The sequence below is a fragment of the Entelurus aequoreus genome, linkage group LG06 (assembly GCF_033978785.1).
Source record: "Entelurus aequoreus isolate RoL-2023_Sb linkage group LG06, RoL_Eaeq_v1.1, whole genome shotgun sequence".
NCBI classification, from domain to species: Eukaryota; Metazoa; Chordata; class Actinopteri; order Syngnathiformes; family Syngnathidae; genus Entelurus; species Entelurus aequoreus.
In genome coordinates this window covers 14,063,343-14,078,906 of record NC_084736.1, presented here as the reverse complement: position 1 = coordinate 14,078,906, position 15,564 = coordinate 14,063,343, and the positions used below count along the sequence as shown (strand labels likewise).

General features: G+C 40.7%; 1 protein-coding gene across 1 annotated transcript in view; it reads right to left on the bottom strand.

The window, feature by feature from the left end:
• ezh1 (enhancer of zeste 1 polycomb repressive complex 2 subunit) overlaps positions 1-15,564 on the bottom strand; it is an 83,426-nt gene that overhangs the window by 58,438 nt on the left and 9,424 nt on the right. The window contains exons 5-10 of the mRNA XM_062050024.1: positions 10,763-10,880; positions 10,484-10,693; positions 7,615-7,717; positions 7,296-7,459; positions 1,631-1,722; positions 1,287-1,527 (exon numbers count right to left, since the gene is read on the bottom strand). Coding sequence (XP_061906008.1) covers positions 1,287-1,527; positions 1,631-1,722; positions 7,296-7,459; positions 7,615-7,717; positions 10,484-10,693; positions 10,763-10,880 — 928 coding nt within the window. The remainder of the gene's footprint in view (positions 1-1,286; positions 1,528-1,630; positions 1,723-7,295; positions 7,460-7,614; positions 7,718-10,483; positions 10,694-10,762; positions 10,881-15,564) is intronic.

The window sequence follows — 15,564 nt, the reverse complement described above, 5'->3', positions numbered from 1 at the left end:
TTTTTAAACATGCCTCAAAACAACAGCTACAAAAACAATGAAGGCACACAGCTTGGGGGGTTGAGGTGGGCGGGGGGTGTATATTGTAGCGTCCCGGAAGAGTTAGTGCTGCAAGGGGTCCTGGATATTTGTTCTGTTGTGTTTATGTTGTGTTACGGTGCGGATGTTCTCCCGAAATGTGTTTGTCATTCTTGTTTGGTGTGGATTCACAGTGTGGCGCATATTTGTAACAGTGTTAAAGTTGTTTATACGGTCACCCTCAGTGTGACCTGTATGGCTGTTGACCAAGTATGATTGCATTCACTTATGTGTGTGTAAAAGCTGCATATATTATGTGACTGTTTTGTGTGGAGGAAAAGCGGACGTGACGACAGGTTGTAGAGGACGCTAAAGGCAGTGCCTTTAAGGCACGCCCCCAATAAAGTTCGGGAGAATGGTTGCCCCGGGAGATTTGCGGGAGGGGCACTGAAATTCGGGAGTCTCCTGGGAGAATCGTGAGGTTGAAACCGATACCGATAATGTCCGATATTATCGGACATCTCTAATTACTACTAAAAGACAAGTTGTCTTGTATGTTCACTATTTTATTTAAGGACAAACTTGCAAAAAGAAACATATGTTTAATTTACCTTGAGATTTTTTTGTTAAAATAAAGCCAAGAATGCAATTTTTTGTGGTCCCCTTTATTTGGAAAAGTATCGAAAAGTATCGAAATAATTTTAGTACCGGTACCAAAATATTGGTATCGGGACAACACAAGTTGCGACTAATAAAAAACAAGCTACGGGCTGAAAATGGCCCCCGGGCCGCACTTTGGACACTCATGACCTGCTAAAAAACGCCGGTCAAAGATCCTCTCAGTGACAGAAGTATTATTAAAGACCGGGTTAATCAAAGATCCTCTAGACAACAGAACGCTGTGCTGTTTTAAGGACCTCCTACTAAAAAAGCTAGTCCAAAATTCCCTATATGACAGAACACTGCGCTGTTTTGAAAGACCTAATGCAAAAACACTAGCCAGAGATCCTCTATAACAGTGATTCTCAAACTGTGGTACGTGTACCACTAGTGGTACGCAGGCTCCATCTAGTGGTACGCCAAAGAATCACTTAATTAAAGTACAGTGTTTTATGTTCCTACTACACTAGTCTATTTTAATGTTGGTCATTACGGTGGTACTTGGTGAGAGAAGTTTGAGAACCACTGCTCTCTACTACAAGAGCTGCAATGGAAGTCACAGGAATAGCTTTGACCCGCGGGCCATCAGTACTCTTAAAAGTCGTTACCTGAGGAGGACGAAGTCTCACCGTCACTCTCACCGTCACTCTCACCGTCACTCTCTCCATCTTTGCTCTCCTCGGCAGAAACCGACGATCCGGGGCAGCTTGAGCTGGCGGGATGCTGCTGTTGTTGCTGCTGCTGCTGTTGCTGCTGTTGTTGTTGTTGTTGTTGCTGGTGCTGCCTGCGCCTCTTCCGGAACCTCCGAGAGCGCAGCATGTTCTGATCCACAAACTCTTTAGCCCCTTTCTTCACCAGAGGGCAGCAGAGTGCAGAAAGGGGAAGAAGCGGAGGAGTTAGCGGTTAGCCCAGCAATAGCGCAGAACTTTAACGAGCGAATGAGACGCCACACCTGCAACAGGAAGCAGTCGACACCACACGGCTCCGTCTCCCTCCGGATCTCTTTACTCTTCCTCTTGTACATGTTGGGTGTCGCGTGGAAAGCTTTAGAAACAGATTAACAAGTTTTTAGCTGCATTGGCACCAATGTTCCCTCTAATTTTTCCATGTGTGTGAGCAGACGCAAAAACTCCCTGAGCATTGAGTGGAGCCCATGTGAGCAACATCAGACGTGCACACTGTGGCTACACCAGCAGCACACCTGTCCCAAACCTGACTAAATAACAAGTTCAATCTCCATCCATCCATCCATTTTCTACCGCTTGTCCCTTTCAGGGTCGCTGGAGCCTATCTCAGCTGCATTCGGGCGGAAGGCGGGGTACACCCTGGACAAGTCCCCACCTCACCGCAAGGCCAACACAGATAGACAGACAACATTCTCTTATTATTATTATAATCAAATGACAGCAGTCATTTCCATTTCTAATATAAGTGTTTAGGCCCACTTACAATGACAATAACAAAAAATATTGTTTTTCATGAAATGTGTACGTGTATAGTTTGTCTGGGTCAGGGGTCGGCAACCTTTACCACTCAAAGAGCCATTTTGGCAAGTTTCACAAATTAAAAAAAATAATGGGAGCCACAAAATTTTTTTTAAAATGAAAAACACCGCATACAAAGCTTAAATTGCTTTGTGCTATGTTAACCAGGGGTCTCAGACACACGCACCGGCACGCACTTTAATATGGAAATTTGATGTTAGTGCGGCCCGCGAGTTGTGAATGAATGGCGCTTGATAGCCTCATACTTGCCAACCCTCACATTATTTCCGTGAGACTCTCGAATATCAGGGCGTGATGGCACTGCTTTTGGCGCCCTCTACAGCCTGCCCAGACAGCGTACCTGCTCGACCACATGTAGAATGCAGCTTCAGCTTGCTCACGTAAGTGACAGCAAAGCATACTAGCTCAGCAGCCACACAGCTTACACTGACGGTAGCCGTATATAACAACTTTAACACTGTTACGTTACAAATATGCGCCACACTTTGAACCCACACCAAAAAAGAATGACAAACACATTTCTGGAGAACATCTGCACTGTAACACAACATAAACACAACACAACAAATACCCAGAATCCCATGCAGCACTAACTCTTCTGCTCAACCGACGCACGGAGGGGAAGGGGGGGGGGGGGGGGTGTGGGGGGGTTTGGTGGTAGCGGGAGTGTATAATCTAGACCGGAAGAGTTAGGGCTGCATGGGATTCTGGGTATTTGTTGTGTTGTGTTTATGTTGTGTTACGGTGGGATGTTCTCCAGAAATGTGTTTTTCATTCTTTTTTGGTGTGGGTTCACAGTGTGGCGCATATTTGTAACGTAACAGTGTTAAAGTTGTTCTATACGGCTACCGTCAGTGTAAGCTGTGTGGCTGATGACTAAGTATGCTTTGCTGTCTCCTACGTGTGCAAGTAAAAGCTACATACAACATGTGGCCGGGCTGGCACGCTGTTGGTAAATGCTATAGAGGATAATTACTGCAGTGCAATTAGGGCACGCCCTTAATTTAGTAATTAGAGTGAAAATAGGATTATATTTGCCCTGGGTGTTATTTAGGAGAGGCACTGAGATCCATAAGTCTCCTGGGAAAATCAGGGGGATCGGCAAGTATGCAGCTGAGCCGCATCAGAGTGGCCAAAGAGCCGCATGCGGCTCCGGAGCCGCGGGTTGCCGACCCCTGGTCTGGGTGGAGGTCCTACTTTGTAGGGATGTGCGTATCGATCCTGTGGTATCGATATATCGATACTCACACGCTACTCATTTGGCATCACTTTTCTGAAAAAAGTATCGATATAAACCAAAAAACGGCGTGTCACTTTCAGATGTTTTTGATGACTTACTTAACTTACTATGTGCTGGGACACCCCTGTACCTGGCAGAGTATAGAGCTGGCCCAGTCACGTCACAGGAGACAGCGAATGAGCGTCGTCAACGTGCAACACACACACAGCCAGCCGACAGCGGTGTTACTTTTCCTGAACAGCAATCTGAGACTTCAGTAAAGTGTGACGTGTGACGACATATCTCGAGTACACTAAAGGTGTGATGGTGTCAGACATTTTTGTAGATAATTTTTCCAAGTTCATTTTCTCAGGGAACTGTCTTTCGTATGCAGGTTTATAGGACAAGGAAATCCTAGTTTATTGTGATAAGGAAATTATTGACCTTGCTTCAGAGAAGTGTTATAAGTTTACTTCCACAAAGAGGTTTGAAACATAACATTGTTATGAATAAATGTTTTTTTAAGCTTTTTCTACCAAGACTTTTTTTTTGAGAAATAAGAAAAGTGAAAATGTGTATATTTTTGTTTATATTTAATTTATTTTTCATATTTATGTTATTTATTTTAATTTTACTTTTATTATATATTGACCATAATGAATGTGGTATAAATGGTCTGTATTTGTCTTGTGATTTGTCTTAAATAATAACAATAGTAATAATATTTTTGACTGACAAAAATTGCCAATAAGAAATTAATGGTATCGGTATCGATGAAAATGCAAGAAAAAGTATCGGTATCGTATCGAATCCTAAAAGTGTGGTATCGCCCATCCCTACTACTTTGGAAATAATTTGTACCCCTTTCAGACATTGCATTTAGTTCCCATTAAAACATTCACATGTTGCACAATGTGATGTAAGCAGGGGATCATGTGTACATTCCTGCAACTTCCTGTTTGTAAAAAATATATTTTTATTAGTATTTATTTAATATACTAACAGCATTTCATGATTAATATTTATAAATTAAGATTCCTAATAAATGACACTAGAATAAGCACACATTTGATTGGTAAATCGTAGTGTAACGACCTGGAATGACACTTTATGTGTGGTGTTAGAGTTGTCCGACTTTTTGTGTGGCTGTTTACATATTTGCCAAAATGAAATCCAACATTCAGTCAGGCATGGCAGAAAAATATATGTAAATAAACAAGGGGTGTAAAAAGTTGCGTTGAGGTCATAAAATAAGCAGCAACCATTGAAAAACACAGCAAAACAATATAACAAATATATACTATATTGCCAAAAGTATTTGGCCACCTGCCTTGAGTCACATATGAACTTGAAGTGCCATTCCATTCCTAACCCATAGGGTTCAATATGATGTCAGTCCACCTTTTGCAGCTATTACAGCTTCTGAGAAGGCTGTCCACAAGGTTGCGGAGTGTGTTTATAGGAATTTTTGACCATTCTTCCAAAAGCGCATTGGTGAGGTCACACACTGATGTTGGTCGAGAAGGCCTGGCTCTCAGTCTCTGTTCTAATTCATCCCAAAGGTGTTCTATCAGGTTCAGGTCAGGACTCTGTGCAGGCCAGTCAAGTTCATCCACACCAGACTCTGTCATCCATGTCTTTATGGACCTTGCTTTGTGCACAGTCATGTTGGAAGAGGAAGGGGCCCGCTCCAAACTGTTCCCACAAGGTTGTGAGCATGGAATTGTCCAAAATGTTTTGGTATACTGGAGAATTCAAAGTTCCTTTCGCTGGAACTAAGGGGCCAAGCCCAACTCCTGAAAAACAACCCCACACCATAATTCCTCCCCCAAATTTCACACTCGGCACAATGCAGTACGAAATGTACCGTTCTCCTGGCAACCTCCAAACCCAGACTTGTCCATCAGATTGCCAGATGGAAAAGCATCATTCATCACTCCAAAGAACGTGTCTCCACTGCTCTAGAGTCCAGTGGCGACGTGCTTTACACCACTGCATCCGACGCTTTGCATTGGACTTGGTGATGTATGGCTTAGATCAGACCTGGGCATTCTGCGGCACGCGGGCCGCATCCGGCCCTTTGTGCGTCCCTGTCCGGCCCGCGTGAGGCCAATTATAAATTACAAAATACATTTAAAAAAGTATCTATGTCGAGTGTGCAATACAACGGTGCTGCTTTTGTTTTGAAAATCGTTATTTGTATTACTTCCGTGTGGACGTATGCGTGTGCGTGATTGTGAGTGAATGTGAACAGCTGCAATCACAAATTACAAAATAAAGTTGAAAAAACATCTATGTCGTGTGTGCAATACAACTGTGATGCTTTTATTTTGAAAATTATTATTTATGGGCGTGTGTCCGTGTGTAACCTGCGAGTGAAGGTGCACATGTAGCGACAAGTGATGCACGGTTTACACCCGAGACGCTAAAAAGAGAAAAGTTGATGAGGAATGGCGTGTTTTCAACAAGACATGGACTGCCAAGCAACGTTCCCTCTAAGGTGCGTGCCTGCGCAATTGCGCACTGCTCAAGCGTCCGCTGCGCACAGCAAATATATGCCGCGCACCAAATCAAATCCCATCTGAATTCTAAACAAAATAAAGACGTTTATTCTGTGTAATTTCGCAATGCAACTTTGAGTGACAGTGACAACAAGCGGCCCTAACGGTGTTCGTCAACACCGTTCAATTATTGTAACGTCTATCGATGCTTCGAGGACAGGAATTATATTGATCACTTTATTGAGCAAAACTGTTTATATTCGGACATAACCACACCAAAAACATGAGTAAAACACTTCTATCTCAAAAAACTAGTAATTTTCTGCCGTACAAACCAGGCCAAAACCAACTTGTCATCTGTCACCAACACGCATAACACTAAACCACTGGTGCGTTTATGGCCACACAAAAAGTCGGACAACTCAAACACCACACAAAGTTACACTATGACTTCTCAGTCATACGTGTGCTTTTTTTACTGTCATTTATTATTAATGTTAATTTATTTATATTAGTCATGGAATGCTGTTACACACACTATGTTGAAGTTTTACTATTATTATTAATTATTATTATTATTATTATTAATCTTACGGTATATATCAAAAATAATATTGAGCAAAATTTAATTGAAATATTGTCGATGTGGCCCTCCAGCAGTGCTCGGGTTGCTCATGCGGCCCCCGGTAAAAATTAATTGCCCACCCCTGGCTTAGATGCAGCTGCTCGGCCATGGAAACTCATTCCATGAAGCCCTCTGCGTACTGTACGTGGGCTAATTGGAAGGTCACATGAAGTTTGCAGCTCCGTAGCAACTGACTGTGCAGAAAGTCGGCGACCTCTTTGCACTATGCGCTTCAGCATCCGCTGACCCCTCTCTGTCAGTTTACGTGGCCTACCACTTCGTGGCTGAGTTGCTGTTGTTCCCAAACAAACAAAAGCCGACAGTTGACTTTGGAATATTTAAGAGCGAGGAAATTTCATGACTGGATTTGTTGCACAGGTGGCATCCTATGACAGTTCCACGCAGGAAATCACCGAGAGCGGCCCATTCTTTCACAAATGTTTGTAGAAACAGTCTCCATGCCTAAGTGCTTGATTTTATACACCTGTGGCCGGGCCAAGTGATTAAAACACCTGATTCTGATCATTTGGATGGGTGGCCAAATATTTTTGGCAATATAGTGTATGTTGATAGCAATAACACAGATTTGTCTTTAAGTATAAAAGTACATGTTTTACTTAATTATTTTCATTTGTAGGCTTCATAGACAATTGTGCAAATTATACGATGATGTCATACTGAAACCGCCAGGGCCACGCCCCCTCTGCCACACAGATTGCCAAGATTAGCTAAATGATGCCAACCTAAACAGCACTTTAAGCACTTACGGTGCAGGAAGCAGTCGTATTTGAAGCATCGCCTGCAGAAGAGCGTGTGGAAGGAGTGCAGCGACTGCTCCCTCTGCACAGACTTTGCGAAGGGCCCGTCCAGGCTGGGGGTACACAGAGGGGGCAGCTTGACCGGGCTCGGGGGCTCCAGGAGGTCTTTGTACCTAGAGGAAGGTGAGAGGAGCTTGCGTCTTTATTTGCAAGTCAAGCTCTTTTTAGTGGCTGCTTAATGACCCACCCGAATGCTTGCCCCTCCACAGTGAACACTAAGCAACAACCCCATTCAGCATTGTGTACCACTCTCGTTTTTCTCTCTTACTTTTCCTTCAGTTCCTCCGTGGTGCCCTTGTACGGAAACATGGAGGCGATGGCTGTGAAGATCTTGTCGCTGGGGATCTTCTTACAGCTGGACGGGTCCCGCACTATTTGGGAAAAGACACACAAGAGACATTTGTGACAGGTTCTGCTACTGAATCACAACTGCATTTTATCGGGTCTTCCAGACACATGGTGAGGGTGAATATGAAGGAAATAAGACGCAATAGTGTGTTTGCTAGCAAAATTTGGCTTTGATAGTTTCTCACATACTGTTCATTGGGTCTGTCATCAAATAAAATATAGGGCTGCAATTAGTTTTACACTTTAATCCTGCTGCTCTGTTAATTATGGATATTAATTATGTATTTATATGCAATGTATTCATATAAATTAAGTGCAATTTGATTTGAATTTAAATCGTTTGTATTTATTCAATTATTTGTCTTATAACAATTTGTTTCTTTTCAGAAAATATAAATAAGTAAAAGTCTGCAAATTTAATGTACATTACAAAATATAACATTTTGTAATTTGCTTTTTTTTTAATTCAAGGTATACTGTAAGCTACATATATACACATCCATACATATTGATATATACACATTGTATATACATATTTATACATACATAAATATATACATACATACATATACAAAACACAAAACCAGTGAAGTTGGCTCATTGTGTAAATGGAAAATGAAAACAGAATTCAACGATTTGCAAATCATTTTCAACTTATATTCAATTGAATAGACTGCAAAGACAAGATATTTAATGTTCAAACTGAGAAACTTAAATTTTTTTTTGCAAATAATCATTTACTTAGAATCTAATGGCAGCAACACATTGTAAAAAAGTTGGCACTGGGGCATTTTTACCACTGTGTTACATGGCCTTTCCTTTTAACAACACTCAGTAAACGTTTGGGAACTGAGGAGACCATTTTATTAAGCTTTTCAGGTGGAATTATTTCCCATTCTTGCTTGATGTACAGCTTAAGTTGCTAAACAGTCCTGAGTCTCCGCTGTGGTATTTGACGCTTCATAATGCGCCACACATTTTCAATGGGGGACAGGTCTGGACTATAGGCAGACCCTTATAGTACCCGCACTGTTAACTACGAAGCCACGCTGTTGTAACACGTGCAGAATGTGACTTGGCATTGTCTTACTGAAATAAGCAGGGGCGTCCATGAAAAAGACCTTGCTTGGATGGCAAATATGTTGCTCCAAATTCTGTATGTACCTTCCAGCATTAATACTTACAGATGTGTAAGTTACCCATGCCTTGGGTACTAATACACCCCCATACCATCCCAGACCAAGTCCTGCAAGAAGATGTCATTCATATCACCAGAGCTGATCTGTCCTTTTTTTTTTCTATACCATTTTTATGAACACTTTAAACAGTGGAGGTTGCTGTGCATTACTGAACAAATCCCAAGATTTTGCAAAGGATAAAAGTTGATCACACAATGGTATAAGCGCTCACACAATAATACTAAAAACGTTATAACAGACCATCTCAAAAAAGGAATGACAGTTAATTTTTTTACTAAGTAAGATACTCAGAATGTGGGATTTACAGTCTTAACTATGAACAATAAAACACTGAATATTGAGAATATCGAACGTTGCTCCTCTACTGCAGACCACCTCCTTGATCGATATCTTTTACAATCGAGCAAGAACGATAAAAGATGCAACAAACACGGCAAAATATTAAAGCGAAGGGCAAAGAATATCCTCTTATAAGATATACTATCACTGTTCTGCTAAACTTTGCCTCCGTCTGACACAAGCCTCTCAGGCTTGTTGCTGTGTTCTAAAACACTGAGTTTTAAAACACAACATTTTTAAACACAGATTTTTTTTTTACCTTTAATTTTTTAACTTTTTAAAAACATGTTACAGTTTAGAAAAGCTCCTTCTGGTTGCATGGAAATAGCCTGGAAAACGTATTTTTAAAAATGTACTCTTGGAAAAAAAAAGTAAACCAATATATATATATATATATTTTTTTTTTTTTTCAAGTCGATTTTTGAAAATTATTATTTTATTTAAAATCAGTATGAATAAAAATCACAATTTGGATGTGAATCTATTATTTTGTTCTAATATTTGTACTAATAATTATGTTCATCGTATGCTTATCTTCATAATGTTGTATATTGCTATGTACAAATCTCTTCTAAATGTTTTCCCCAAATTATGTTTTTTAAAGATTTCATTAAAATTATATTACATTATAAACTATACACTTATATATAAATATGTGTGCTAATAATTTTATGTTCATCATATATTTAACTTCATAATGTTATATTCATAACATTTTTAGAAGAATTTTTTTTTTTGCTGATTTAATTTAAAGTATATCATAAACCATACATGTATATGTATTTGTACAATCATTTTTATTATCATATATGTAACTTCATAACATCTACTGTTACCCAAAATATGTATATTTTGGTTTATCTCAATACAAAAAGCATTTACACCTGGATGTGTTTTCAAAATAATATTTTTTTGGGGGGGATAATAAAGCGGCAAAACCGGCAATATAGCGGACTTTACCGCCACCTTTAGGATAGGAGGCTCCTTAGGGTTTTTTTTTTGTGCCTGACTGAATGCCCATCTAGTTTATTTCAATGATCTTACATGTTCATATATTTGAAATAAAACAACTGAATTATGAGTCATAAAAGAGTTATGTCATAGAGGACAGGTTCCTGTGGGGACACAAACGCCAGTGGCAGAGTGACCTGCGGTGGCGATACGGCAACAAAGACAAACAGTGGCGGCCTTGTTGCCGTTTTTTCCGCTCTCTCTCCCTCACAGGACAAAGTCTGAATGAAAAATATTCACCCTCAACAGCGCTCCTCCTCTTCCTCCTGATGAACGGCGGTTTGGTCTCCTCAGAACCTTCCGCCGAGCTGCGCCTCATGGCTCGTTCGTCCTCCTTCTTTATCGCCCCGTCGGGCGCCGCTTCCTCCTTGTCGTCATCCTCGTGGTCAGAGTACTGGCTGAGGGCCTCCACCAGCTCCTTAAAGATCTCGTCGCTAATGAACCCCCCCTCTGGAACATGACATCAGTACAGAAGCACGGTTGATAGCCAGATGATATCATTCAACATTAATGATTTACCTCTGTCGCCATGGACACCATCGTAGTTGTCAATCAGCTCTTCCAGGAAGGCCTCGTCCTGCTCCAGCACCTCGTCACCCATGTAAGGAATGTTGTGCAGAAATGTCTCATCCTCCACCTAACACAAATAAAGGGCAGTACAGCAATGATTATAGTAATAAAAAAATTTTTTTTTAGTGAAAAAGCATTATCAAAATGAAGGACTACTATAAAAACATATTGTTCTGAAATCATCATAAACTTGATGTCAATGGACGTTCGCATTCATGCAGGTCATTGCATTCTCAGGGCATTCAATCGATCACAACTGGACTGTTTGGTTTGCCTTAGAAGACGTTTTGCTTCTGATCCAAGTCGGCTTAAAGGCCTACTGAAATGAGATTTTCTTATTCAAACGGGGATAGCAGATCCATTCTATGTGTCATACTTGATCATTTCGCGATATTGCCATATTTTTGCTGAAAGGATTTAGTAGAGAACATTGACGATAAAGTTCGCAACTTTTGGTGCTGATAAAAAAAGCCTTGCCTGTACCGGAAGTAGCGTGACGTCACAGGTTGAAGAGCTCCTCACATCTGCACATTGTTTACACCAGCAGCGAGAGCGATTTGGACCGAGAAAGCGACGATTACCCCATTAATTTGAGCGAGGGTGAAAGATTTGTGGATGAGGAAAGTGAGAGTGAAGGACTAGAGTGCTGTGCAGGACGCCAGGATGTATCTTTTTTTGCTCTGACCGTAACTTAGGTACAAGGGCTCATTGGATTCCACACTTTCTCCTTTTTCTATTGTGGATCACGGATATGTATTTTAAACCACCTCGGATACTATGTCCTCTTGAAAATGAGAGTCGAGAACGCGAAATGGACATTCACAGTGACTTTTATCTCCACGACAATACATCGGTGAAGCACTTTAGCTTCGGAGCAAACGTGACAGCATCGTGCTTAACTGCGGATAGAAACAGAAGAAATAAGCCCCAGACTGGAAGGATAGACAGAAGATCAACAATACTATTTTTACTTCTACTATCAGGAGACACCGAACCAAACCCTGGACCTGTAACCACACGGTTAATGCTGTCCAGCCTGGCGAAGCCTAGCAATGCTGTTGCTAACGACGCCATTGAAGCTAACTTAGCTACGGGACCTCGACAGAGCTATGTTAAAAATATTAGCTCTCCACCTACGCCAGCCCTCATCTGCTCATCACCACCCATGCTCACCTGCGTTCCAGCGATCGACGGCGCGACGAAGGACTTCACCACGATCATCGGTGCGGTCGGCGGCTAGCGTCGGATAGCGCGTCCGCTATCCAGCTCAAAGTCCTCCTGGTTGTGTTGCTGTAGCCAGCCGCTAATACACCGATCCCACCTACAGCTTTGTCTTCATTGTCCATTAAACAAATTGCAAAAGATTCACCAACACAGATGTCCAGAATACTGTGGGATTATGTGATGAAAACAGACGACTTAAGCTGGCCACCGTGCTATTCCAAAATGTCTGCTTCAACCCGTGACGTCAGGCGCAAACGTCATCATACCGAGAAGTTTTCAGCCGGATATTTCCCGGGAAATTTAATATTGCACTTTATAAGTTAACCCGGCCGTATTGGCATGTGTTGCAATGTTAAGATTTCATCATTGATATATAAACTATCAGACTGCGTGGTCGGTAGTAGTGGGTTTCAGTAGGCCTTTAATAATAATAATAATAATAATAATAATAATGGATTAGATTTATATAGCGCTTTTCTATCGACATCAGTTCATGCTCATATTCTTAGATTTGGTCAGATCGAGTCTTAGACTTAGATTGGTCAAATCTAGTCTAGCCGCTGGTGCCAAAACCCTGAATATTTATACTGCAATACCAGGAAAGTGTGTCTGGGCAAGGATGGTTTTGCCCTATCGTAGCGAGAAAAACAACTGTCGAAATGCAAACAAGCAATCCTACTGTCAATGCCAACGACAGTTGTTGAAGTATAATTTCCTCTAGTTAGCATTGAGGTATTGTGTGGCAGAACGATCGCAGTGGATTGACCACTAACCTCCAAAAATAGTCGGAATCACCCACGTTAGCATTACATTCAGTTGGAAACAAATGGCATAAATGAGCATCTGTGACCAGAATGTTTCAAACTCCTGTTATTTGTTGCAGGCTAAATTGCAGAGTCTTTTAGGAATGGTTGAAAAGACAGTTTTATATGTGGGGCATATCTGCCTCTCGACTAGATCTAAGTCTATAAGCATGTACTGATGAAGCCTACTTGGATGAGAGGCAAAACATCTTCAAAAAACAAACCGAACAGTCCAATTGTGATCGATTGAATGCCCTGAGATCACAAACTTTAGTAACAACTCTCATGTCCTGTTTGCTAAAGTAAACAGATAAATAAATCCTCCAATTTCACTTCCAATAAAACTCATTTCTATATCAAAGTGCAATGAGTTTGCAATATTCTTTCATGATAAAGTTCAAGGCATTCAAAATGCAATAATTCCTGGGAAACAAATAGCTACTCTGCAGACAGCCAGTCAACTAAAGCTGGCACATTTGACTCATGTCACTGACAAAACAGTAGAAGAGATCATCCACAGTCTGAGTCTATCAACATGCTGCCTTGATGAGTTACCCACTAGATGTCTAAAGTCTTTGCTGAGCAGTTTGTTACCACACATTTCTCATCTAGTTAGCATCTCACTTCCTACTGGAACATTTCCAAAGGCCTTAAAAACTGCTTTCATTAAGCCCCTCTTAAAGAAGGGTAGTCTTGATGACACAGCACTGAACAACTATGGGCCCGTATCAAACCTGACATTTTTGGGCCAAGTCCTAGAAAAAGTTGTATACCAACAAGTTAGTGACTTTCTACTGTTTGACAATGTGTTTTGATTCTTTCCAATAGGGCATTAAGCCCCACCACAGCACCGAAACAGCTCTGATCAAGGTGACAAATTATATTTGCCTGAACAAAGACGCAGGAAAAGTCTGAGTCTAGGTTTTGCTGGACCTGAGCGTTGCCTTTGACACAGTTGACCGTACTATTTCAATACAGAGGTTAAAAATTTGGGTTGGAATATCTGGTTCCGTTCTTAACTGGTTCAAGTCCTATCTTGATCATAGGACATACTTTGTTGAAATTGGTAACTGTGTCTCTGACCAAATGGCTATGACCTGTGGGGTTCCTCAGGGCTCGATTCTGGTACCCCTATTGTTCAACTTGTACATGCTGCCAGTAGGCCAGCTAATACGCAGCTTCAATGTGCCCTACCACAACTATGCAGGTGACATTTAAAACTACACGTCACTGACAGGCAAAATCTTTGTCTTTGGCCCTTAGAAGCAAAGAGAAACTAGTATTAGTCACCTTGAGACTATCTCACTTTGATTGATTGAAACTTTTATTAATAGATTGCACTGTACAGTACATATTCCGTACAAATGACCACTAAATGGTAACACCCGAATACGTTTTTCCACTTGTTTAAGTCGGGGTCCACACTAATCAATTCATGGTAAAATGAAACCTAATGATCAGGTTAGGACTCAGACTTGAACTTTAACAGCCACATTAAGTCAATAACATCAACAGCTTTTTACCACCTGAAAAACATTGCCAAAATCAGAGGAATAATGTCTAAATCAAACTTAGAAAGACTATAATCCATGCCTTTGCAGTGTTTCCCATAAACTGCCAAGATACCTATGTCGGTGGGGGCGTGGCTATGGGCGTGGTCACCATGACATCGAGTAATTTGCATAATTTACTACAATGATATGATTTTCTCTAAAAAGGCTCAAAAAAATGTATACTTACTAATTAATAATAACAGTTTTGTTTTAAACGTCCATCCATTTTACAATATAATTACAACACTTTATGTACATATTTATATATACAGATTTGAACAATAAGTTATTCACTGAAATATATTTATTAATTGTGGTTCTTACAAAAAATATATCTTATAAAATATAAAAGCTAAAATGTCTCTTAAAGCTCTGCCCCTTTAATTAGTGCATACTAAATAATTTAACTTTAGCCTACTACTACAACCATATTATTTACCAGCAACATAAAGTGAAACAGAGGCAGAGGTGTCCTGCCACAGTCAGTAACAAATAAACAGAAAACAGTAGTGGTCAAATACAAATAAGGCAACAAGAGAAGTATCCTACACTTCTCTTTTGTAAAGTAAATCTGAACAGCCTATATGGGCATCTACATCAACTATATGATTTGCCTGAGAAGCTGGACAGGACAAAAAAACTAAACAAAACAAAAAAACAAAACAAAACATAATATTTTTTTATTTTTTATTTGTATTTGTGGCGGACGTAATTCTTTCGTGGCGGGCCGCCACAAATAAATGAATGTGTGGGAAACACTGCCTTTGTCTCCAGCAGGTTAGACTACTGTAATGGCCCTACCACTGGGGCTCGCTAAACGAGCTGTATAGTGGCTGCAGTACATCCAAAATGCTGCTGCTCGAGTCCAAACTAGAACCAGGATATACCTAAGCACTGCACTGGCTTTTCTTGTTGCTCGGAGAATAGCCTTAAAACGTCTCTCTTGGTACACAAGTCTTTTCATGGTGTGCCAAAATACATCTCTGACATGTTAAAACCATATGAACCATATGCAGCTCTGTGGTCTCATGCTGGTGCCCAGAGGCAGGACCAAACATGGTGAGGCTGTGTTTTAGTTTTATGCTCCTAAAATTTGGAATAGTATTTCAGAAGATGTGAGACAGACCTCAATGTTGGCAATGTTTAAATCCAGGTTGAAAATAATTTTATT